Raw genomic sequence first — 24,856 nt, 5'->3', positions numbered from 1 at the left:
AGCTATTTTTGTGTGGAGAAAAGTACATGATCCAAATTGTAAAGGAAAATAGTCACTTAAAAGATAGAAGACATAAAACAGCAAGCATCAGGGTCACCCCTTCCTTAGCATTATGAATATTGATGTTACTCTCTCTATAGTGTGAATGAGGACACTTGCCAGAAATCGCAGGTCTTTTCATGTGCCTTTAGCTGTCTCTTTTCAAAGAAAAAGCTTGAGCTATTTAGACAGTGACCTTTGGTTCTCTGCTTCTCTGCCAAAGAAGGCTTTAGTTGCATTTCTGGATTCATCCCTGATATTAACTCTAGTGGCCCCATGGGCTTAATTTCATCAGATGGGTGTATTGACAATGATTTAGCAATCTAATATCCTGGAGTAGGGGCAAAGAAGACAACTGATAATTATCCCAGATTCCTAGTTCATTGGCAGGTAATGCAACTGGTTTCTACACCCTGCTAATCAGGGTTAGTCTGATTGTGGAATCCTGTTTTTGTCTAGTCTCATTTGCATGAACAGACTAAAGGAAGAGAGTTAAATAATGGCTTCCTTTGTCTGATCTGGCCAGAGCAAAAGAGGTCTTAATAGGAGAGGGTGTTGTCCGCCATGTAGACATTTGCTGATGCACCCAGGTCATGAGTACACCTGCAGTGTTTTGTTTGTTTGTTTGGTTTTACTGGAAACATTTATTATGACAAGAAGTGAGAGCTACACAACAATGGGTTTGCCCAAGGTTAGAACTGTGGCAGGAGATCCCCGGGCAAGGGCCTCCCTGCTCCCCACTGCTCATCTCTTGCCTGGAGGAGACCTTTGGCACTTGGCTGGCGGGACAGAGGCAGATGAAAGGCTATCAGATCCAGACTGTCAGAAGGGTTTAGAAATGAAGTGGGGAGGGCAAGTTATTAAAGTCCTCAACCCCTTCCCCTTCCCATTCTCGTTCCCGTTCCCGCTCCTGCCCCTGCCCCTGCTCCTGCTCCTGCTCCTGCTCCTGCGTGGTCTTGGGCTGAGTTGTGGAGGCCGCTGGGTTCCCGGGCGTCTTAGGGCTGATGATGATGCTGCTGTTGGTGACAGGGGGCCCATACCAGCCTGCCCAGAACTGGGTGTCTTTGCCCCCATGCTGGAAGAGGTTGTGGCGGACGCCTGGAGGGTAATCTGAGAAGGTGTGAGAAACCTCTGTCCACTGGGCATTGTTCCACTGCTGGATGGCCACAGGTGGGGGCTCGAAGGAGGCCAAGGTGATGTAGTTGGCTGAGACCAGCTATACTCGGATGTTGTAGGTGCAGCCACAGTCTGCTCTGGCGGTGAACCAGTCCTTCACCATGATGTCAGGCCGGATTATGTCCATTAGTTCCTCCCAGTAGCCCTCAGCTTTGAGGTCCACCATCTGGGACTTGAGGCATAATCCAAAGGATGTGACGAAGTACTTCCTGACCTTAGAGGTAGGAAAATCTTGCCCATAGCCTCCAGGTAAGCTCTCCGCCTTCCAGTGGTCCCCCCCATTGTAGTCGATTTGCCAGGATCTCAAACCCTCTTCAGCACATGGGTTGCGTAGGAGGTTCCTGCGGAGGCTGCACAAAAAGTAAAAAATCTTCCAGTCAGACACAGGCTCATTGCAGTCTTCGGTGATGAAGCCTTCACGCAGGCTCTTGTGTTTCCAGAGGGTCACAAGGTTGATGAGGTTGAGCCAGAGGCTGCAGACAGGGCGGCAGCCCAATACCAGCTGATGGGCAGGCACGTATGTGAATACCTCCAGCAGGATGTTCTCAGGCAGTTCATTGATGCTGACCAGGGCCATAGCTGTGCTGGGGTGCACACACAGGCCTGTGTGTGTGTGTGTGTGTAGGGGTAAAAATGGTGGTTATGAGCCCTGACCAAGGAGATGGATTCCTCAGATCTTTCAGAGTCCTGGGCCTGGGCCTCCAAATCCTGCTTCCTATCGCGCCTGTTACCCCCCTGCCTGCCCTGAGCACCGGGCAGGGTGTCAGTTTCTTGTTTGTTTGTTTGTTTTTAATACTGTATGTTTTTATTGATTTTTAGAGAGAGGAAGACGGGGAGAGAGAAAAACATTTATCGCCTGCCTCTACATGAAAAACCCAAGGGTGGGGAATGCAAATGAGTCAGGAATGAGGCTACAGGTGTGTGCCCCAGTGACCAACACACTTACTTTGGGTAGGAAGCTTCTCAGTGGCCAGGGCAGAAAGAGAACCCTTGTTGGATCTACCATTCACAATGTCCCTCAGATCTAAGAGTAAAATGCAGGTATAGGAAGAACAATCCTCAGTACTAAAATCAGGTAAGAATTTCTCACAAGTATCCTCTTATCAAAATGATAGGTTAAGCATTCTGGTAATAAACACAATGACAGATATTCTGGGTGTGCTCAAACACTAAACTCCCCAAGGGCAGTTGTCCATACCTGGAAATTAGTTAGATGTATTCAGACGAAGTGAGCATGGAACGTGTGCCTTATGTTGAATGTGTTCAGATGAGCATTATTAACATTATTCAGGAGGTTCACTGGTGCCACCTGGAAATGCGCCCCCATTTGCCTGGCAGAGTTGCAGTTCATTCCTGTGAACACCCTGTTTCATTTTCAAGTGTCCCCGTTTGAATAATAAAGCATACAGTCATTCTATCTGTAGAATACTTCCTGACCAACCTCAGGAGGCCCTCCCCAGCTCATCCAACTCCACAGACATGCATGTTCCTCAGGCCAACATGATAGACTCCCCTGATGGCTGAGTCTCCTTCCTTAGTGGATCTCTGTACCCGAATCCTTGGAGCTAAGTAAACACGTATGCTAAAACATGTGTGAACTTGATTCTTGTGTGCAAGCCAACAAACCAGGCAGGTTTACAGATGTTACAAGTTTCAGAGGGCTGCACCTTAGACTCAGTGGAAAATCCCAGTATAGTACAATTCTGTAAAAGCAATTCTACAAAGGACAACCTCTTTTCAGGCTGGGAGGTAGCTCTCTCAGATGTGGCTTGATGAAGCAGACTCAAGGGGAATTAGAATTTTTCTTAGGAAGTCAAGAGTTCTAGCACATGACTACATAGGTGGTGTTATGGACATCTGTTATTTTTACTTCATTCATTTGCCCTCTCATCCTCTCACCTTCAAATTTCTGAGGAAGCATTCTGTTCCCAACTGTTAGTCCATATGGTTCTGGTGAAGCTGACCACACCTGACTTGGGGTGGAGTGGGTGACCTAGGTGTAAGCCAGCACATCATAGTCGTTGGCCCTTGTGACTGATTCAAGGATGGATACATGGCCAGGTACTTTTGGAAAGAAACTTGATGCCGAGAGGATGTGGTGGCTAAACTGACATGGCCATCTAGTTATTGCATGATACCTAGGTCAGTAGAAGAGAGAATGATATGATCACAAATGCAGCTGTGTCTCAAGTCAGAACTACTCTTGGGCTTTTATGAGCCATTTTTGCTTAAGTGAGAATAACACTTGTTACATAAAAGCCTTAAATGGTACGAAGACGAAAAGTGCTAAATCTGCCTCCTAAACATGGCTAAGATGGTTAGACAGAATATGGTTCAAGGCAGAAAGTACCAGTTACCATAGGCACAGAAAAACTTGTATCATGTACCATGAAACACGATTTTGAGGAGCATCTTTCTAGAAAACCTGTTATCATTCAGAAGTTGCAAAATGTAACCCTTATGTAACAAAATGATCAAACTTTCGTGGAATTGTTGGCAACGAACTAAATAAATTCTGATTGCCATCTCAAGACATAAAGGTTTTCATTTTAGAGTTGTTATTTTAGGCCATTCTTTCTGAAAATAGTTGATTAGGAAGGATAAGATAGTCTACTGAGACCATTCCTAGTTTTTGACAGTAAAATCAAACCATCGACATCATGTTATTAGTTAGGTGTTTTCTCCAATAGACATCTGTAAACAAAACAACCCATTAAGGACAGTTGGGCTTTGAGAACTTTCTGGGACAGATACATTAATCCACACCTTGGAGAGCTAAGCTCTAATGGCTTTAAATGGTCCATGTGGTTGAAAAAACACTGGCCTGGAAATCAGAAAGCCTGAGTTCTAGTTTCAGTTCTGGTGCAAAATTAACTCATTGATTCTGACCAAGTCCTTTTAATCTCCATGAGCCTCAGTTTTGTTTTGTTTTGTTTTCTATAAAACAGAGTATTTAGATTAAAAAACAATTATAAGATTTTATTTGAGCCAAACTGATGACATTCTGGGGAATAAGATTGCAAATGCTGTCGTAGACTAGATGTTGACTAAAGTCTCTTCCAGTTTTATGGTCTCTTTATAAATAGGAAGACTTCTTTATAGAAACCACATGAGTAATTTGTAAAATACAGAAATAATAAAAGTGGCATTTATTGCATTTCCCTTGTATTCATGTATAAACTCTGTTTTCTGTACTTAGGCCTTTAGTGAAATAAGACAAAAATAAACCAAGGAAGGATCAATGTTATGAAGAACTAAAAATAAGTATAATGAATGGTGCTCACATATACATTACTCAATAGGCACTTTGTTCTTGGGCTAGGAATATGAATGTAACATGGTCCTTGTCCTCAAGAAGCTTTCAGTGTAATACTTGGATATTAACTATAGTTCAACTAAGTAAGTCACCACAAAAGTGAGCATACAGGTCTGAGCCTACAGAGGGGGGATGCTGAAGCCAGATAGTGAGTTTAGAGAAGTCTTCTTAGAGCTGACCATTATGAGAATATTTTAAAGGATGTATGGAGAAATCTAGGCAGAGGGATTATCAGGTATTGAATCCTATTTTTATTATTATGGAAATAAGATATTTGGAAAATGAATGTATGCATGTAAATTTAGATTTTTTTTTTCCTTTTGGTTAAGGAGAGTTAACATTGATTGAACTTGGGACACATGCTAGGTCTTACACTGTTAGGTCCTTTACATGTTATCTCATATAATACAACCTTTTTAAATATTAGATGACAGGTAGGAACTAGGAAATGGCAAAGTTAGGATTCCAAATCATGTCTACATGTTTCCAACCCTTGACCTTTCCATGACTATGTAATTTCTCTGAAAGAGTGCAGAAATTCCTTCACTGCTCTAATCTAAAGCCTCACACTTCAACTAGTTGCCTACCCATAAAATAGTTCCTCTACTTGAACTTACTAGTATTAGCGCTTGTTACCTCTCCTTTGGATTAGTGAACTCTTTCTCAAGCTTGTTGATTAAAAAGAATTATCTGTGGGGCTTCTTAAAATGCAGGTTTCCAGGCCCCTGCCCCTGAGGATTCTAACTCAAGAATGGATTGGGGACTAATATCTGTATTTTTAACAAGCATTTGAAGCATATGAGCAGTCAAATTGTGGGAGACACTAGATTAGTGTCCTAGCCCAACTGACCTACACATTTCTAATCCTCTTATTCCAAACCGTTTTTATCCCTGTTTTTCAGCATTACTCTCAAGGCTCCCGAAGACTTCCATATACTGTTTCCCATTGTTTTGTTTACTGATAGTAATAAACACTACTGTTTACCAAGCATTTACTTCCTATTCACTTTTGCCTCCACCGGAACAAAAGCTCCACGAAGGTAGGGACTGAAAACTGCAGTATCCGGGCGCCCAATAAAAATTAACCGAACCAGCAAACACACAAGGTAGTTATTATGCTTCGACCTGAAAATATGGAGGAGAGTAAAAGAGCAATAGTAAAGCTGAGATATGAGATCGCTTGCGACGTAATCAGTATTTCGTTAATTGTCTCCGTGCCCACTACGTGCCAGTGGTCCTTTCCCACAGCTCGCCCTTGAAGGCGAGCGGTCGCCATCCAGGCCACGCCACGCTCCTACAGAGGCCACTTGGAACAGTGACCACAAAGCTGAAGACTGCAGAGAAGTGCGCCCTGCTCTCCGCGGCGGCGGAGCGGATCACGGATCACGGATCACGAATCACGTGGGCATGGGGGCGGGGCCAGAATGCTCGCAGGGGCGGGCGAACCGCCGGTCACGTGGTGCAGGGGGGCGGTTGCCACGGGGGGCGTGGCCGTAACACCGCGGGAACCACGGAGCCTGGACTCACCGCGGGCCACGCCCCCTGGCTAGGGCCGGCGCGCGACGGAGGGGTGGAGGGGTGGAGGGGTGGAGCCTTCTCGTCACCTTTCACCCCAGCATGGCTGCGCCCGTGGGACCGGTGAAGTTCTGGCGACCGGGTAAGGCTCTTAGCGGAATGCTGGGCAGAGGCGGCGGCCTGACTTTGGTCTTGGCCCCGCGGCCGGTGTCCTGGGGCCGGCGGCCCTGCCCGCAGGCCTGACCTCGCGGGCCGGCCGGTGCTGGTCGGCTCTGTGCTCTGGCGCCCACAGGGGTCCTAAGGGACTCGGGGGTCCGCTCCCAGCCGGGGCGGAAATTCTCTGTGACCTTGTTCGAGTCTCTCAGCCCCTCCAGGCCTCGTTGACCTCACTCGCGATGCCTGTCTTGCCCAACCCGCGAGATGGGGAAACGCTAAAGCGCCCACGCGTGTCCTGTTACTGCCCCGGGGCGACTCTGACCGGACAGGCGGTGCCGCTCAGGGTTTAGGAGCTCAGCTATGGAGTCAGACTCCCTGTGTTCGGGTTGTCCGCTCTGCCCGCAGCCGAGTGCCTTTGATCTGAGCCTCGGCTCCTGCCTGTGAAACAGGCAGAATAATCACATCTTGCGGGCTCGAATAAGGAGCACCACGCGTGTCTGGTAAAGAGTAAGTGCTCACGAAAAGGGAGAGTGTCTTCTTTTGTCTTAGGGTCCTTGTCCACTCCGAGTGTCCGCCAGAGAGTGAACTCTTTCATGGTGGCTGCCACGCGCTTCTCAGCCCCAAGATGCTTTGCTTGTTTTGTTTTAATTTTCCCCATCAGGATTTTACTGAATGTATACACGCGAGACCCTGTGAGATGCATTACTTCCTCCCCTTCAGTCAGTTTCTAGTGAAAAACAAAAGTTTCATTTTTCCACCGCTTGCACCTCTGCAGGTCTGGATGTGCAAAGTGTATTGCAGCAGAAATGAAATGAGTCGGAGAAGGTAACACAAGGAATGCTTTTTGAAGGGTGTTTTAGAGTGGATCCCTGTAATTCTGACCAGGCATATAAGTGATGTGGGAGATAAACCCATGCAAGGGATGTGCTCATTCTTTTTAAAAATCTGTAGTTTGTCACTTAACAGTTTTATGTTTCAGCATTTCAAGAAGTCATCAGCCAGTTATCCATCCTGAGTCTTATTTGCGGCCCAAACTAAGCTCCCATTAAGTAATGAGATACCCTCTATTTATTCAGGTCTTTAATAATAGATCAAAGTGTTAAGTATAATAAAGGTCTGAATGAACTATTGAAAATCCCTTATATTGTTTTAGTTAAAGAATATGGGATTGTGCTAAGAGTTTTATTCCATTATGTAGTTTATTCATTGAGAATATACTTATTGAACACCAGATCTTGTGGCCAGGAGACATCTGGGAGACCAGGGCTCTGCTTTGCTCTCAAGGTTTATTCTCTCAATTATACTATGAAGTTGGGTACCCTTTAGAAGAGATTTTAAAAGGAGGCACGAAAAGGTGGTGGTAAGGAAAATGGGCTCTTGAGTCAAGCAGCAGAGCCCATCCTTGACTGCCATTTACTAACTTGGTGACTTGGCAAAGTCACTTAATTACTGAAAGTCTCAGTTACCCCGTTTGTAAGTTGGGCATAACATCTACCCAAGGATTGTTTTGAAGATTAAATGAGAGTACATGTAAAGCTGTTAGCACTGGACACATATTAACCATTATAATTATATGCAAGTACTATAGAGGAGAGGGAAAGGTTGAATATGGGGATGAGAAGTATTTCATAAAGAGTGATATTTTTGAGGTGGACACTGAAGCACAAATAAGGTTTTGTTCCACAGAGAGGTAGGAGACTGTCTAAATGGAGCTCTGGGTAAAGGGTGCAACATGAACAAAGGCAGAGTGGGATGCATGCCTCAACTATGACCCAAAACCCCCAAAATAATTGGGTAGTGTGATAGTGATAAGTGGTAGGGTATATAGGGTGGGGCAAAAGTAGCTTTACAGTTGTTCATATGGAAAATAATACAATCTACACTAATAAAAGAGAAACATGGTAATTAGCGTACAACCGCTACCCTTCCCATTGGCTAATCAGCATATCCTTATGCAAATTAACTGTCAGCCAAGATGGCGGCCGGCAGCCATGCACTGAAGCGAACAGGGAGGCTTGCTTGCTCCAGTGACTGCGGACTCCAACATTCCCTGCCTGACTTGCCGGCCTCTCAGCTGCAACTCTAAGCAACTATGTTGCAAATATAGAAGCTAAACAAAACCCCAGAAACCTGTGTTAGTCAGCCAGGCTTCAGCCAGCCGGACCGCAACATTGTATCAAATACAGAAGGAAAAACAAAGGCCAGAAACCGGCTTTCAGCAGCCGAGGCCTCAGAACTAAAGCTAGCCCAGAATAAAAAAAAAAAAGAAAAAAAGGAGCAGTTGGGAGCTTCAGTCAACCCACCAGCCTGAAAACAGCCCTCAGCCCCTCAGCCAGACTGGCCAGGCACCCCAGTGGGGACCCCCACCCTGATCCAGGACACCCTTCAGGGCAAACCAGCCGGCCCCCACCCATGCACCAGGCCTCTATTCTATATAGTAAAAGGGTAATATGCCTCCCAGCACCGGGATCAGCATGACAGGGGGCAGCGCCCAAACCCCCTGATCACCCTGTGGCTCTGTGTGTGCCAGGGGGCGGGGCCACAACCTCCCTATCTGCCCTGCTCTGTTCGTGAGAGGGGAAGGCGCCCCAACCCCCTGATCAGCCCTGCTCTGTGCCTGATAGGGGGGAGCTCCCCAACCCTCTGATCGCCCTGCGGCTCTGTGTGTGACAGGGTGCGGCGCCGCAACCCCCCCCCCCACCCCCCCACGGGCCCTGCTCTGTGTGTGACAAGGTAGAGCCATAACCTCTCCATCGGCCCTGCCCTGAGTGTGACAGTGGCAGCGCCCAACCCCCTGATCCGCCCTGCTCTGTGTGTGACAGAGGGCGGTGCCCCAACTCCCCTATCGGCCCTACTCTGTGCATGACAGTGGGGAGCTCCTCAACCCCCTGATGGGCCCTGCTCTGTGAGTGACAGGGGGAAGCGCCCCAACCCCCGATCGGCCCTGCTCTGTGTGTGACAGGGGGTGGCGCTGCAACCTCCCCATCGACCCTGCCTTGAGTGTGACAGGGGGCGGTGCCCCAATCCCCCAATCGGCCCTACCCTGAGCGTGACTGAAGGTGGCATCACAACCTTCCGATCCGCCCTGCTCTGTGCATGACAGGGTTCGGCGCCCCAGCTCCCCAATCGGCCCTGCTCTGAGCCTGACCAGGGGCTGCACCTAGGGATTGGGCGTGCCCTCTGCCACCCGGGAGCAGGCCTAAGCCAGCAGGTCGTTATCTCCCGAGGGGTCCCAGACAGCGAGAGGGCACAGGCCGGGCTGGGGGACCCCCCCCCCCCCCAGTGCACAAATTTTTGTGCACCAGGCCTCTAGTCCTGTATAATAAAGATGTAATATGCAAATGGTCGTTATGTAATGACTGACCGCATAACAACCAGATCACAGATCAGCAGGAGGGTGGGGCAGTGAGCTACAAGTAGGCAGTGGAGAGCTACAGGAGGGGGCAGGGCAGCAAGCTATGGAGGGGGAGGGCGAAAGGGGGCAGCGAGCTACTGGCGCACGGATTCATGTGCAGGGCTACTAGTAATAAATAATAACACAAGAATAGACTGTTTTCCATACTTACAACTGTAAACCTACTTTTCCCCCACCCTGTATTTTGGGGTATAGCAGCAGATGAAGCTAGAAAGACAGGGGCCTCACTGTGAGAGCTCTCATGGCAAGTTAAAGAATTTGGACTTCATTGCTTTTAAGCAAGGGATGACAAGATCAGGTTTATTTTAAGTATATCTTTATTGATGTTAGAGAGGAAAGGAGAGGGAGAGAGAGAGAAAAACAGCAATGATGAGAGAGAATCATTGATCGGCTGCCTCCTGCACCCCCCACACTGACGATAGAGCCCATAACCTGGATATGTGCCCTGACTGGGAATCGAACGGTGATCTCCTAGTTCATAGCTTAACCACTGAGCCATGCCTTCTGGGTGATCAGGTTTATTTTAGAAATATAACTTTGGCAGTGTTGTGTGGAATGGTCAGGGGTGGAAATTAGAGTCAGGGGCACCCTTAAGAGAAGGTACTACTAAAATTGAGGAAGAATATTAAAAGCCTTAATTTTGGCATGGGAGCAGAGAGGAGGGACCTTATTGGAGAGATATTTTAGAGGCAGATGGAGGGCAAGGTAAAGTCAGTAATGACTCATTTCTGGATTAGGTGACCAGGTAAGCGGTTCTCAAATTTTGCTGTGTAGTTGAATCACTTGAGAAGCTTTTAAATATTTTGCTGTTCTGTCATACCTCATGGCAATAAATCAGAAGTCAGGAGGGTTAGGAACCAAGCTTTAGTATTTTTTAAAGATTTTTCAGCTGATTCCAGCATATATCAAAGTGTGGGAACCACTGGTCTAGGAATGGGTAAACTGTTATCATTAACTGAGGTGGGAATGGATTTAGAACACACTGTACTTATTGGGCCCTAACTTTATGCTAGTCACTTTTACTTGGATCATCTGGTATCACTCTCATTTTACAGATGAAGAAACTGAAGTTCAAGGTATGAAAGTAGGATGTGGGAAATACATGGTGAAGGTCAAGAATGTGGTTGAGGCCAGATATGTCTAGATGTTGGAATCACGAATATATCCTGTAGGCTGGGAGTCATAAGCTCAGGTAGCTACAAGCACCTTTCAGACAGTCTGAATAAGTGACACTGTTGGGTGGAATGATAGGTTGTCAGATGGGTGGAATGATTGGGTGTCATATGGGCTCAGAATTGCCAGATTTTGTTTTTAAGCCAAATATCCAGATTTGAATGGGAAATTTTTACATGTTTTTAATGAACTATTTCAAACATTTTAACCAAGGCATGTTTGGGGACCTTGAGTAACTAATTTGTGATCTCTACCAGTTTGTGATCTCTGCCTTAAGAGCTTTGTATGAGCTGCTTAAGATTTCTGTAGAAAAGTTTGACTAGTACAAGTGGACCAGAAGGGCCTGCCATTTTTCTTCATCCATTCAACAAATATTTAATGATTGCTAACTATGTGCCTGATAAAAACTTTATAGCAGTAACTTTGGAGGTTTTTTACCTGACCTGTAGTAAAGAATATATTGTGCTATGATCCAGCATGTACACACACACACACACACACACACACACACCTGAAAAAAAGTTGTTCAGAAAGCAAATGAAGGCATTTGTCCCAGAAAGCAATACTGTTTATGTACAACTTTTTCTTCTATTTCTAGTTCATTATTACAAAATGCTAGTAATGATCCACTACATTAATCTCATAACCCACTAATGGGTCACCACTCAAAATGAAAAACTGTGTGAGAGGGAATGCTGGGTTGGAGGGGGGAGGGTGCTATTTTCATCCTTGTTTTACAAGTGGAAAAATGAAGACATTTGTGGTTTGCAAGAATTACAAACTTGTTACTCACATAAGCATAGAGAATTTTCCCAAGGGAAAAACAACCATAGGCAGCCAGAATGGGCCGTGGGATGTACATAAGGGGGAAGCAGTTCTGGTTTGACTGAATGAAGTCTTTTGTAAGGAGGAGACATGCTTGATATTGATTGACAACAGCTGTTCTTGTAAAAGATCTCATAACAGAATATTATACCGAGGTGGACCAGGAGAAGTGAGGTAGTGAAGGAGACACCTCGGGGGGTTAAACCCTGGTGTGGGAAGAAGAGACCTTGCAGGAACAATGCTAAAATGTTCTAGACATTTAGGTTTAAAATGTGTTTTGAAAAGGAGGGAATTCAGAACATAAACACAGCTGATGAGGATAAGGTATTCTTTGCAATGGTTTTCTTGGGTAAAGGTTTCAAGAAATTATTAAGATATAGTGATGTTAATTTATCATGTATAACAAGAGAAGAAAGGAAGCCCTTTTTGAGCACAGGCTTTGTTCCAGTTCCTATCCTATCTTTTATCTTGTTGAAAAAAAGTCAATATTTTGGCAAAAACAATACAGCAATGTTGGGTTGCAGCCTCTTGGGGAGCTTCTTCGGTGAAACCTGACACTGGCCCCCATAGCAGAGGCAGGGAGAGACCAAAGAAAAAGGCAGGCATTGTTCCAGATTGGTAGGTGGCAGGTTAATAAGCAAGGGGATTTACATATGAGTCCTGGTTTGACTGGATCAAGTCTTTTGTAAGGAGACATGCTCGATATTAATTGACAACAGCTTTGAATTTGGTACTTTCACATACCATCACAGGTTCTGAGTTCAGAATACAGTGGGGCCTTGACTTACGATTTTAATTCGTTCCGTGACGGAGCTCATAACTCAGATTACTCGTATGTCAAATCAATTTTCACCATTACAATGACACGTGATGCTGGGCTGATGTTGTGGCGTTCGCTGCGCCAACTAGCGGTGGGATATCTGAAGCTGGCTCGTAACCCGAATTTTAGCTCGCAACTCAAAGCAAAAAATCGGCCGAGAGAGGCTCCTATCTCGAAAAACTCATTAGTCGGGACACTCGTAAGTCAAGGCCCCACTGTACCTGCGAGATAATAGTTTTGGGTAATTATCCCAAAAAAAGGCTGTGCAGCAAGTGTTTGAACTTCTAGGGAGGGTTTTTATTGATTCACAGAGGTACCATGTCCTAACTTTTAGAAATATCTTCTACTATCTTCCTTATGTTGAGTTGAATTCTGAACCCTGTGTCATTTACTTATTACTCTTACTTCTGTCCTCGGGCTACACAAACAAATTGGCATGAAAAGTTATAGAAGAAAAAAAAAGTTAGGGAAGCGATCATGAAAGTGCTCCTTCTAAGGCATTTTTCTTTTCAGGCTAAAAATCCATGAACAGTTTTTCATTATAGTATATAGCTTCCCTGTTCTTCAACATCCTGAGAACCAGATTGTCATTGTTCTTACTAAGAAGCTGTTGTGGAATATATGGTTTCTTAAAACAGCACTTCCCATCCAACCTTTCAATTCTGTGATTCAAATGGAATCTACCATTTATTGCATCACACTTCACTGATCTTGGTTGTTTGGGTTGGGCTGGGCATTGGACCTAAGCTGAGAGAAAAAGAGCCTCCCCTACTAGTTCATGCGCTAAGTTCTATTGGGAAGAATAGAAGAAGCAAGTACGCTGCATGAGAGGAGTGCCTGCCTCCCCAGTATTCATTCAATATCTCTTGCACTTCCATCCCTGTTGGGTGAGTGAATGAATGATTGGTGAAGAAACAGTGAGCCTGCGCTCTGGCACTGTTAGCAGCCTTGATTTTAGCTCCTGTAGAGAAGCCACCCTAAGGGACTGAGAGGACTTGTTGAGAGGTGCAGAGATGAGAGGAGGAGGAAGCCCAGACAGTGTTTGAGTCCCTGATTACTGTTGTCCCAGAACCTTGCTGCCATCTTACAGTTAAAAGGACTCATCTTTTGCCTCAGCTAATTCCCATTGGGCTTCTGTTACTTTTATTAAGTGCTGGGTAATAATACTGACATGGAGGCCAGAATTAAAAAGGTTGTCTCCTGTAATATGCAGTTGTGTGTGGCCATTTTGGAGCCCACTGTGATTGTATCTCCTTTGTTCTTAGAATGAAGCTTTGTATTTTCATAGGTACTTTTTGAGATGCTTTCCTGAAATTAAAGTTTAATATCACTTAGTAGTTTGAGATAAAATGCATTGCTTCTGTTGCATAGCTTAGTCTTTGAATTTATAACTTTTGCATATTTTTCTGTTCACTGTATCAGAGAATCTGAAAAAATTTTTTCTGTTATAGGTACAGAGGGACCAGGTGTCAGCATCTCTGAAGAGAGACAAAGTTTAGCTGAAAATTCTGCAACAACCGTTGTTTACAATCCTTATGCTGCCCTTTCCATAGAGCAGCAGAGGCAGAAGCTGCCAGTGTTCAAGGTACATTGAATAAGCATGTTCAGTCTGTAGACCTGAAGTGTCTGCAAGAACTTTATACTTGGCACTGAAGCGCATAGTGTCTTCTTACTCTTAATGATTCTTTAGAACACAAAGAACTCAGAGACACCCTTATCTGAAGGGATTACCTTTTCAAAATATGTGTGTTAGTTAACCGTATAAATCTGGGAAGTCCTTAAGATTTTTTTTCAGTTAGATCTTCCATATTGAAAACTGAACGAAATGGAATGATGTTCTTTTTTCTCCTCTTTGCTTTCAATTATGGGCAAATTCAAACATACAGAAAAATAGAGGAAATAGCACAGTGAACTTCTGTGCATCCAGCTTCAACAGATTACCAACATGTCAATTTTGGCTTTCTTTTTTTTTTTTTTTTTTACATTTTTTATTGATTTCAGAGAGGAAGGGAGAGGGAGATAGAAATATCCATGATGAGAGAGAATCTCCGAGCCCGCAACCTGGGCATGTGCCCTTGACTAGAATCGAATCTGGGATCCTGTCCGCAGGCCGATGCTCTATCCATTGAGCCTAACCAGCTAGGGCATTGGCTTTCTTTTTAAAGGCTATTTCTTTAAACAAGATTAACTGGAATATGAGGTGGTTTCTGTTGAAGAGGTTAACTCCCACTGAGACAGTGACAGGATTTTGGTGTGTTTATTGCGCACCATGTGCACATTCAGACAGTTGATTTCATTAGTATCTTATCATCTCACAAGAGACCAAAGTGTAAACAAGAATTCAGAATATGTTTGTTTAAAGTGAGCATAGTTCTTCAGTACAGATGGGCCCAGTCCATGGACACACTTTCTCCCTGTTGCCAAGTCCATATGGGAAGCCATATTGTAGTTGGGAAGGAGCTCAGGGCCAAAGGCCATTCGAAGGATATTTTTTCCGAATATCCCCTGATGTAGGGTGATGAACTACACCTGCCTCATTCAGTGCCTCTGCAATGACCCAAGTTGTGTGGTCACCAGCACCCCTGACTCTCTCTCATTCACCTGGACAGTGCTGGGTGAAAGCTGCCAAGTTCTTACACGTAGGGATTTCCATTGTCTAGACTGCTAATCATTCCTCTTTTATTTATTTACTTATATAAGTATTTTTAAAATGTTTTTATTGATTTCAGAGATAGAAAGGGAGATGGAGAGAGGGCTAGAAACATCAATGATGACAGAGAATCATTGATTGGCTGCCTCCTGCATGCCCCCTACTGGGGATGGAGCCTGAAACCTGGGCATGTGCCCTGTCTGGGATTCCAACTGTGAGCTCCTGGTCCATGGGTTGACGCTCAACTACTGAGCCACACCTGCCAGGCTAATTCCTCTTTTATTAATATGTTCTTTTCCCAAATGGATATAAAATGGCAGCCTTCTTAATTTAGCCAAGGGGCTATTTCATTAGAGTTTTACATGGCCCAAAATATTTTTTTTCTTTGTAATTTCTTTTATTATGAATGGGTTCACATTTTTCATAACTTTACCAACCATTTGAATTCGCTTTTCTGTGAACTATTATGTTCTTTACCCATTTTCTATTGTCTTTATCCTGTTTTCTCATATGAATTATTACTGGATCAAAGAAATAAGCCTTTTGGCTCTGGCTGGGTAGCTCAGTTCCTTGTGACCCAAAACATTTTAGTCACATACTGACAGTCGGGATTTCTTTCTCAGGTGGTTAACCTCATCCAGTATGTGTGAATGTAAAACAGTTTGACCCTCAGGAGATGAGCTTGTAGATTCACTGTTGCTTCCTCACCATTGAGGGACACAGTTTGAGCTATGAGGAAGTGTCTGGACTGTGGAGTTCAACCCCACACATCATTTGTGTGCTGTGTGATCTTGCTTCACTATCTGAGCTTCTGTTTTCTTATCTATAATATGGGACTAATGTGTATGCATTATATATTTGGATAACTTTATACTCAATTGGAATTGTATTAGCTTATACTGACACCAATAGTACCTAAGAGTTGGAAATACATTTTGATAATTCTTTTAAAAATTTACTTTCTTGCAGTGAACAGCTCATTTCATAATGTTTAAATGTCTTTGTTTAGATCTTTTGAGAAAATGTATGGCTCTTTACAATGTATGCTTCTATTTTTTCAGCTTAGAAATCATATATTATACTTGATAGAAAACTATCAAACAGTGGTGATTGTTGGAGAAACAGGATGTGGGAAAAGCACGCAGATCCCACAAGTGAGTATGTATTTAAATGTGTCTGCACTTCGATTTGATTGGAAGGGTTTTGTAACAAGAACTCTACTTAATCGTTTGCATTTTTACTATCTTCTCTCAGAGAAGAAATATTCAGCCTAACTGGACATATTTTTATTAAACTTTTATTAAACTCACAATTTCTCTGATTAGTACTGAAGTAACAGTCTTTGATTTATTATAATTCCATAACAATAATTGAAAGTAACAATGGGGACTAAATTACAGAGGTGTAATGCATAGTTTTTATCCTCAATTAATTGTAGTTGAGAGGAGGGGTAAAATGAATGTTGCTTTAGTTGTAAATAAAAATTGATTATTATAGAATTTCAGAGGAACACATGTGAAGAGGTAGTCATGTTAAATTACTGAGAGATTATCAGAGAATAATGATAATTAGTAATAATAAAAGCTAGTGAGAAGTATTATAAATGTTACATAAAATAATCACTAAACAATATTTAATACTCATTTTGGATTTTTAAAATGCATATAATCAAACATAACTAATAAATATCTGTAGCAAATAAGTATATAAATAAATAAATAAATCAGATAAATGCATATAGTCAAATTTTATGTATACTAATATAATTTAATGGCGTATATACATGTATATAAAATCTAATTATTTTTATTTAATCTAAAACATTTGTATGGTTGATATTTGCATTGAGCAATCTCTGTGTGTACTTTAAAATTTTTTGTTCTGCAGATTTAGCTCTGTTCTTTTTTTCCCCCTTCCCCTCTTATCACTGTTCTGAGTGACTCATGGATAGGTTTTTTCCTTGAAGCATCCGTAGTACATGAAAATTTTTAAGACTGGGGAGTCAGAATGTTGAATTCTGCCTTGATTCTTCTGATTAGCATCTCTGATGTGAACGTAAACAAATTGTCTAACATTTCCAAGCCTCAGAACCATCATTTGCAAAATAATTTCCAAAATATCTGTTGGAACAAGAACCATCTGTCATTTCTCAGTGATTTTAACACAATACAGCGTGACCTTGGGGGAGACGGTTTCTGGAGAAGTGGTGTCACATGTATACTTAGATGTGATTTTATTTGTAGTACCTTGCAGAAGCTGGCTGGACAGCTGAAGGAAGAGTTGTAGGAGTGACCCAGCCTCGAAGAGTGGCTGCTGTTACGGTGAGTTTCTGTTTTTTCTTTTTGTATTGCAAAGACTCCATCTGTGTCTTCTATTTCAGTGACTTCTTTTTTGCTTGTTTCCTAAAAGTTCCAAATGAATATGACATTATTCCTTAAGAATTTAATTCTTCAGTTTAAAAAGAACTATGACCTGATTATTTTTATAAAATTGGCACCTGTACATTATGAATTTTTAATTTTTTATTTTTTACTGATTTTGAGAGAGAAACATTTATGTGAGAGAGAAGTATCCATCAGCTTCCTCCTCATGTTCCCCAACCAACTGAGCCACACCGGCCAGGGCACATTATGAATTATTTAAAGTAGTAACAAAGTAGAGAGTAAGTTAAACAACAAAAACAAAAACAAAAGTAAAGAGGAAAAAACCCAAATCTCACCATCCAGCAAAAAGATTGTAAACATTTGTGAACATTATTCCAAGCTTCTCTTTTATGTTCACTAAAGTTGAATGTTGGGCTGGATGGCTAGAAGTAATTTTATAAAAATGGGATCATAGCCATATATTTGCTTTTGTTGACTTTAACAGAAGAGGAAACTGAAGTGAAATAGGAGTAGTTATATATTGAACTTTGGATCAATATTTGTTCACCACAAGATAATTTATTAAATCTTGAAAACAAATAAAAAGGATTAGAAAAAAGCTTTAGAATGCTACCTATTTTGAAACTATGTGATAGGTAGTTTCCTGTTCAAAGAGTAAAATAGCACATTTATTCTTTCCATCTTTTCCTCCTCCATTTGTTATAGATGCAGTTCTATAATTCTTATTTCAAGATTTATAAATATATATTCTTTTCTGTAATATAACTATCACAGGTGTTTAATTCTAGTTAGTTTTAATGTTCATCACTACATACTTTCTTGTTTTGCCAATCTTGAATTGCTCATTTTGCTTTATTTTTTGATTGGCTAAATTTTATATGCCCGGGAATGTTTGATTGTGTTTTTTGTTGATATAAAATTCTTGATTCCACTGCCTTTCCCTGGAAACTGCAGACATTGCTGTCTTGCCTTTGGCATGGAGGATCACTATGCAGAAGTCTAAGGTCCATCGGGGGGTTTTCCTCCCTACTTCCTGGCTTGCTTTTTCTGCTTGAATGCTTTAAAGATTGATTTGCACCAGGGTCTTGATGCTGATTGCTGTCTCATTTTTTCTTAAATATGGAAGAACTTTTAACCTTCAGGTTTACATCTCTTTATATCAAGCTGATTTTCTTTTATTATATCTTGGAAAATTTTTCTGTTCCATTTATTTTATTCTCTTCCTAAGAGTATCAATTAAGTATATATTAGATCTCCTTTGTCTATTTTTAGTATTTATCACCATCTCTGGAATCACGTACTCTTCCATTTTGTTTTGTGAAATTTCTTTTTTTCTTTTTTTTATTTTCCCTTTATTGATTAAGATATTACAAATGTGTCCTTATCCCCCCAATGTGAAATTTCTTTAAGTCCGCAATTTTCATGATTGTTTGTAGTCAAATTTATTCTGTTTTGATTCCTTTATATTTCTATGTAGGTCTCATAATTATTTGTTTGATTATTTTTTTCTTAATAGATAGAGAAGTGAATATTTAGAATGGGAGGAGATATTATAATACATTATAATTTTAAAAAGCAGATAATACCACAAAATTTTTGAAAATCAAGAAAAATAACAGTGTTTTTATTAACTGACTGACACATTTCTGTAAATTTTTTTTCATGCAATTTCCCCCCCCCTTTATTGATTAAGGTATTACAAATGTGTTCTTATCCCCCCATTGCCCCCCCCACCCCCCCAATCCTGCCCTCACCCTCACCCCCTGTTGTTTGTGTCCATTGGTTATGCTTATATGCATGCATACAAGTTATTTGGTTGATCTCTCCCCCTTACCCCCACCCTCCCCTACCTTCCCTCTGAGGTTTGAGCATCTGATTGATGCTTCTCTGTCTCTGGATCTGTTTTTGTTCATTGGTTTATGTTGTTCATTATAATCCACAAATGAGTGAGATCATGTGATATTTATCTTTCTCTGACTGACTTACTTCACTTAGCATAATGCTCTCCAGCTCCATCCATGCTGTTGCAAATGGTAAGAGTTCCTTCCTTTTTACAGTAGCATAGTATTCCATTGTGTAGGTGTACCAAGGGTTTTAATCTACTCATATGCAGATGGGCACTTAGGCTGGTTCCATGCAATTTTTGACTGCTTTTTCATTGATTACCTCTTTGTATGACAACTAGAGGCCTGGTGCACAAAATTAGTGCACTTGGGGGGAGGTCTCTCAGCCCGGCCTGTGCCCTCTCGCAGTCTGGGAGCTCTCAGGGGATGTCCGACTGCCTTGGAGGCAGGAGAGGCTCCCACCACCTGCCAGCCACGAGTCCAGGTTCTGGCTGAGCCGAGCTCTCCCTGTGGAAGTGCACTGACCACCAGGGGGCAGCTCCTGCCTTGAGTGTCTGCCCCCTGGTGGTCAGTGCATGTAATAGTGACCAGTTGTTCCACTGTTTGGTTGATTTGCATATTAGCCTTTTATTATATAGGATGATTTTCTGTTATTTTCCTACAGAGAGAGTAGAGCAGTATTTTAGTGCTACTCCAGCTTGGTTGATTCAGATTTGCTTTTTATTATTGACACTGTGTTCCTTTAATTTTGTAAATGGCTATTTTTATAGCATTGTATAAATTTTAGGGATTGTTCTCAAATTTGGGGAAAGCCTTCCCAGTTTCTTTCGTGTCTTGACTGGCTTCTGGTCTGTATGTTTGAGACCTTGTTTCTCTTTGACTCTTTTTTCACTTTGCATCTGTTCCTTACACTGTTTTTAGCTTAAGCTTGTGATTTCTTTGAAACTGGATTTCTTTGGCTGAAATTTCCTTCTGTTCTTTTGGGTAATACTTTTAAAGTTTCTTTTTAAACTGCTTTTTTGCTTGTGTTCCTTTCTTTCCTTTTTCTTCATTAGCTTTAAGGAAATGGGCTGTGTTAGTATTTTAAAATTTATTTTAAATTAGGCAGAGTCTTTTTTTAAATGTTTTTATTGATGGAAGAGAGAGGGAGAGAAACATTGATTGGCTGCCTTTTGTACGCCCCATACCAGGGTTGAGCCCACAACACCAGGCATGTACCCTGACTAGGAATTGAACCAGCAACCTCCCAGTGCCTGGGACGACGCTCAACCGACTGAGCCACACTGGCTAGCTTGTGCTAGTACTTTTAATGACTGCAGAATTGTGAGGTTGTACTGGATAATGAATAGCCTCTCACCAAATCTCTTATCTTCCTTTGCTGGGGGATCGGATGGGGATCTTGCGGTACACTCCTTCCTTAATGGTTTAAAAGGTCTGTAATGGCTCAGGTAAAATTCTCTGGGCTCTCTGATTTGGGATTTGCTTCCTGCTCCTTATTGCCTGCCTTTCCTCCTCAATTCCTCTCCCTTGTGATTCTTTGCCTTCAATGTGGGTCTCCCACTGAGACATTTTGTATGTCTTCAGGGCCTGGACACACTGCTGCTTCTGTCTTCCTAATACAGGATTGTCAGCCTGCCTTTAGGGTGGCAACACATTAAGGGAGCCAGCAGCCTGCTCTGGTTGAGGAGGCTGGGGCTTCTCTTCTCGGTCCAGACCTCACAGTATTTGGCAGTGTCCTTCCTAAGTAATTGTTTGGGCTCCTGGTTGTTTCCTTCTTTCATTGAAGATGGAGTTTTTGGTTGATAGTATGTTTTATTTCTTTTGTGGTTATAAATTAGTTCTGAGAAAGGGGCATGTTTACCTGGACAAGAAATTCTGTTTCCTTGAGTTATGTTTGCTATGTACCGAGTTTTAATTACTGTGTAATACTTTTCCCCAAAGTTCATTTTCTAATTGTCTTCAGGTTAGAAATTACTGATAAACATTTCCCAAGTCTTATGTGTGTGTAAAAATAGAGATAACAGTTTGGAAACCACTTAGCCTTTTACGTTACAAGAGATGACTCAGTTACTTAAATTTTTCCTATTTATGGTTTGGGATCCCAGCTCTTAATCAGTTTGGATTTTAGTTCCAAATTTGTAGCCATGGATAATTTCCATGAAACCACATGCTTTCTCTATAGAGAACCAAAAGTGTATAAAGTAACCGTGTAATATTAATAGAGTTGTCAGGTTTGAAATGCTACATCTCAAGAAGTACTTTGTGTGCAGACTGAAATCTGAAAACAATCTCAGAGCCTAGAACAGATTGCATAAGCAGTTGCTCGATCTCTGTGAGAGGCAGTTACTATTGAGAATGTTTATTGCCCTCAGATGGTCTGGGTCTGGCTTCAAGGCTGGGCCCTACCTTGAGCTGTGATTCTGGACAAGCTCTAAGCCTATCTTATTTCACTTTCTCTCTTTAGGGTATCTAACCCACCTCATGGGCTGTGTGCATCTTTAATGAGACACAATTTGTGAAAGTTTGGGACACAGTACGGCAGGTCGTAGGTGCTCAGTGATTTTTTTTTTACATCCCTTTCCCTCTATTTATTTGTTTTTGTAAAAAATAATATTTATCCTGTTCAATAGATTAGCTTATTGGGAGTAGAACTTAATAGAGGTAAAAATCTATTAAAAAGCCAGTAGATTATGACCTTTCAAATATTAAATGGTGTGGTCATAAATAAAATTTTTAAAAAAGTGTTTGAGGCCCAGGCGGGGTAGGTCAGTGGTTTAGAGCATTGTCCTGCTACACCAAGGTTATGGGTTTGATCTTCCGGTCAGGGCACATACCGGGATCAACCAATGAATACATAAATAAGTGGAACAACAAATCAGTGCTTCTCTCTCTCTCTTCTCCTTTCTCCCTCCCTCCCTCTGTCTCTCTAAAATTAATAACAAAAAAGAGTTTGATAACAAAATACATATTTTTTAATAGAAAATGTATATAAACAGTGAAATAATATGACTAAATAGTTTTGGCTTCTTCCTTGTAGATTATATTTTTTTGGAGAGGGTTGGTTCATTTATGCTTATTCTTATACGCCTGTTTTCCCCATCAACTCCTAGTATGTCTGTGCACACATTCTCCATTTGTGCCATTTTCTGAGATTTTTGTATAATGATCCATAGGGTTGAAATTGAAACAATAACAAAACCATCCTGGTGAAATACTGGTTATCGGGAAATACAACCTGCGGAGGTAGAGCCATCTAAGATGAATTTCTAGTTTCATAAGATGTTTTGAAAGACGGTGAGGTGTAGACCAGCTGCTGGATGATTGATTCTGTTTTGGCCTTCCAGATCTGTAATTTCAAGTCGTTAGGCAGAGCCACTCCTGATCCTCATCTGCTCTTCAATTTCTTAAACACTGATGGCCAGATAACTCCTGGTGTGCTTGGTTTGGGGAGCTACGTGCTGGGACACTGGGCTCCTGAGCTTGAGGGTGCTGTGGCCCAATGGCTGTAGCAGTAAACTCTGCTTCGGGACACCTGTGCCCGCCCACATTCCAAGCCCAGGACTCAGGGACTACATGGGCAAGTGTTGTCACATTGGGTAGATGTGCCAGGTCCCCAGGGAGTCTCTGTAATATTGCTTCCCTTTGTTTTTTTTCAATTAGGTAATTTATATAACAAATGTTACACGCTTTATTTTCTTTTAAACTAAATTTTAAACATTGCTCTTTCACTTTTATATGTATTCATTATTTCATATATTTTCTATTAATAAGATAATAACTTGACTGTCCTTGGAGAGGTAGGAGATCTTGCTGTCGGATTCTTTTTTTCAGTTTCTTACACTCACCTTTTGTCATATATTGGTGGGTAAAAAATCAACCAATAATTTATGGTCTTCATAATATATTATGTACTTTGTTTTCTAGCTTTACTTTATTATGTTAACTTGGATTCTTGGTTAATCTTCTCATTGGCTTATCTTCCCTTTTTTACTTTTTAATCTGCATTCTTGTCTTTATTTCCTCTTTTAATGGTTTTGGTAGCTGGGACACTGTTACACATTGTTATAGATTATCTTGCTCTGGAAACATTACTCTTTTGTTCCAAAGAGAAAATGAATTTGGCCCAGTATTGAACTTGATCATTCCTGTTCCCCTGACTTCATGGTCCAGTGGAAGGTGCTTTATTTCAAGGCATGAAGACATGAAAATTTTTGCTCGGTTGGTATATGGAAGGATAGAGAGAGCTTTAGGAACAGAGTGAATCTTGTCATTTCTTCTGCTTCCCTTTTTGATTTGGCCACCAGAAATCTAGAGCTGAATTTGTAGCTCAACTTAAATAACTGGCATATCTATGTTTTTAAATTTTGCTCATTGTCCTTGATCTTTTGAATTCAATCTGTCATTTCTTTGATTCTGATCTGTGACATCTTTTTTTAAAAAAATATATTTTTATTGATTTCAGAGAGGAAGGAAGAGGGAGAGAGAGATAGAAACATCCACGATGAGAGAGAATTGTGGATCGGCTGCCTCCTGCAAGACCCCCACTGGGGATCGAGCCCACAACCTGGGCATGTGCCCTTGACTGGAATCGAACCCGGGACCTTTCAGTTCGCAGGCCGACGCTCTATCCAGTGAGCCAAACCGGCTAGGGCATGATCTGTGACATCTTTATGGGATTCTGTTTTTATTGCGTATGTTCTTATAATTTGCCTCAAGTTGATTATAGAGTGAGGTGAGATATATAAAGTTAATAAATCACAAAGGTTATCACATTTGTTCTCTAATAACCTGCCCTTTTACATTTTCCACTGTGTTCACGTACTATTTAAAAATAAGTGACCTTTATATTTTCCTTCGTATGTGCTCTGTGCAGTAATTTCTATGTCTCTATTTTCAGCATGATCTTTCTTCCCAAAGGTTGCAGGGAGAGTAGCTGACGAGAGGGGTGCAGTGCTGGGCCATGAGGTGGGCTACTGCATCCGCTTTGATGACTGCACTGACCCGCTGGCTACAAGAATTAAGGTGAGGTGCTCAAGCTGCTTTTCCTAGTGTGAATAAGGAAGATGATTATTTGGGGGGGAATTAGAAACATGCTGCATTACTGCTGATGGGATGCCGATACCATGGCCCTCAGGGAATTTAGTCTGCTGGGAGGTACAGAGCCTTGACTCTTAGCCTTAAAAGGACCTTGAAAGGAAGGTGAAGCCCTTGGTTCTACAGAAGAAGAGGTTGAGGACCTGGGAGTTTGAATAACTTGCCTAATGTCATGTGCCTGTCAGTGATAGAACCAGGACTCAAAGCTGTCCTTTCTCATGTGTTTTTACTATTTTCCAACGATCCACATAGCTGTCTAAATACAGAAACTTGCCTATAGAAAGGCCTAAAGACAGGGACAAGGTAGTATAAATTGATAAAGTGTAGAATTTAGTTTTATTAGTTAGGCCTTTCTAATTTTTACATGAAAATGGATTTTACGTGTATTTTTTTTAACCTACATGCTAATATTAAAACAATTAGTATCAATAGTAATTAACATACAATCA

At 41.9% G+C, this 24,856-nt stretch overlaps 1 protein-coding gene and 1 pseudogene across 2 annotated transcripts in view; one reads left to right on the top strand and one right to left on the bottom strand.

Annotated features, from left to right (window-relative positions):
• Positions 1-871: 871 nt before the first annotated feature.
• On the bottom strand, positions 872-1,798 carry LOC139013511 (F-box only protein 6 pseudogene; annotated as a pseudogene).
• Positions 1,799-6,135: 4,337 nt separating this feature from the next.
• DHX35 (DEAH-box helicase 35) overlaps positions 6,136-24,856 on the top strand; it is a 63,325-nt gene continuing 44,604 nt past the window's right edge. For both annotated transcript variants that reach the window (XM_070420975.1, XM_070420976.1), the window contains exons 1-5: positions 6,136-6,188; positions 13,887-14,020; positions 16,147-16,239; positions 17,329-17,406; positions 24,231-24,335. In XM_070420975.1, coding sequence (XP_070277076.1) covers positions 6,149-6,188; positions 13,887-14,020; positions 16,147-16,239; positions 17,329-17,406; positions 24,231-24,335 — 450 coding nt within the window. In that variant the 5' untranslated portion in view covers positions 6,136-6,148. The remainder of the gene's footprint in view (positions 6,189-13,886; positions 14,021-16,146; positions 16,240-17,328; positions 17,407-24,230; positions 24,336-24,856) is intronic.

The sequence above is a fragment of the Myotis yumanensis genome, unplaced genomic scaffold, assembly GCF_028538775.1.
Source record: "Myotis yumanensis isolate MYYU_CA2020_CCGP unplaced genomic scaffold, mMyoYum1.0.hap1 SCAF_7, whole genome shotgun sequence".
Taxonomy (NCBI): domain Eukaryota; kingdom Metazoa; phylum Chordata; class Mammalia; order Chiroptera; family Vespertilionidae; genus Myotis; species Myotis yumanensis.
This window is presented reverse-complemented; position numbering and strand designations above follow the sequence as displayed.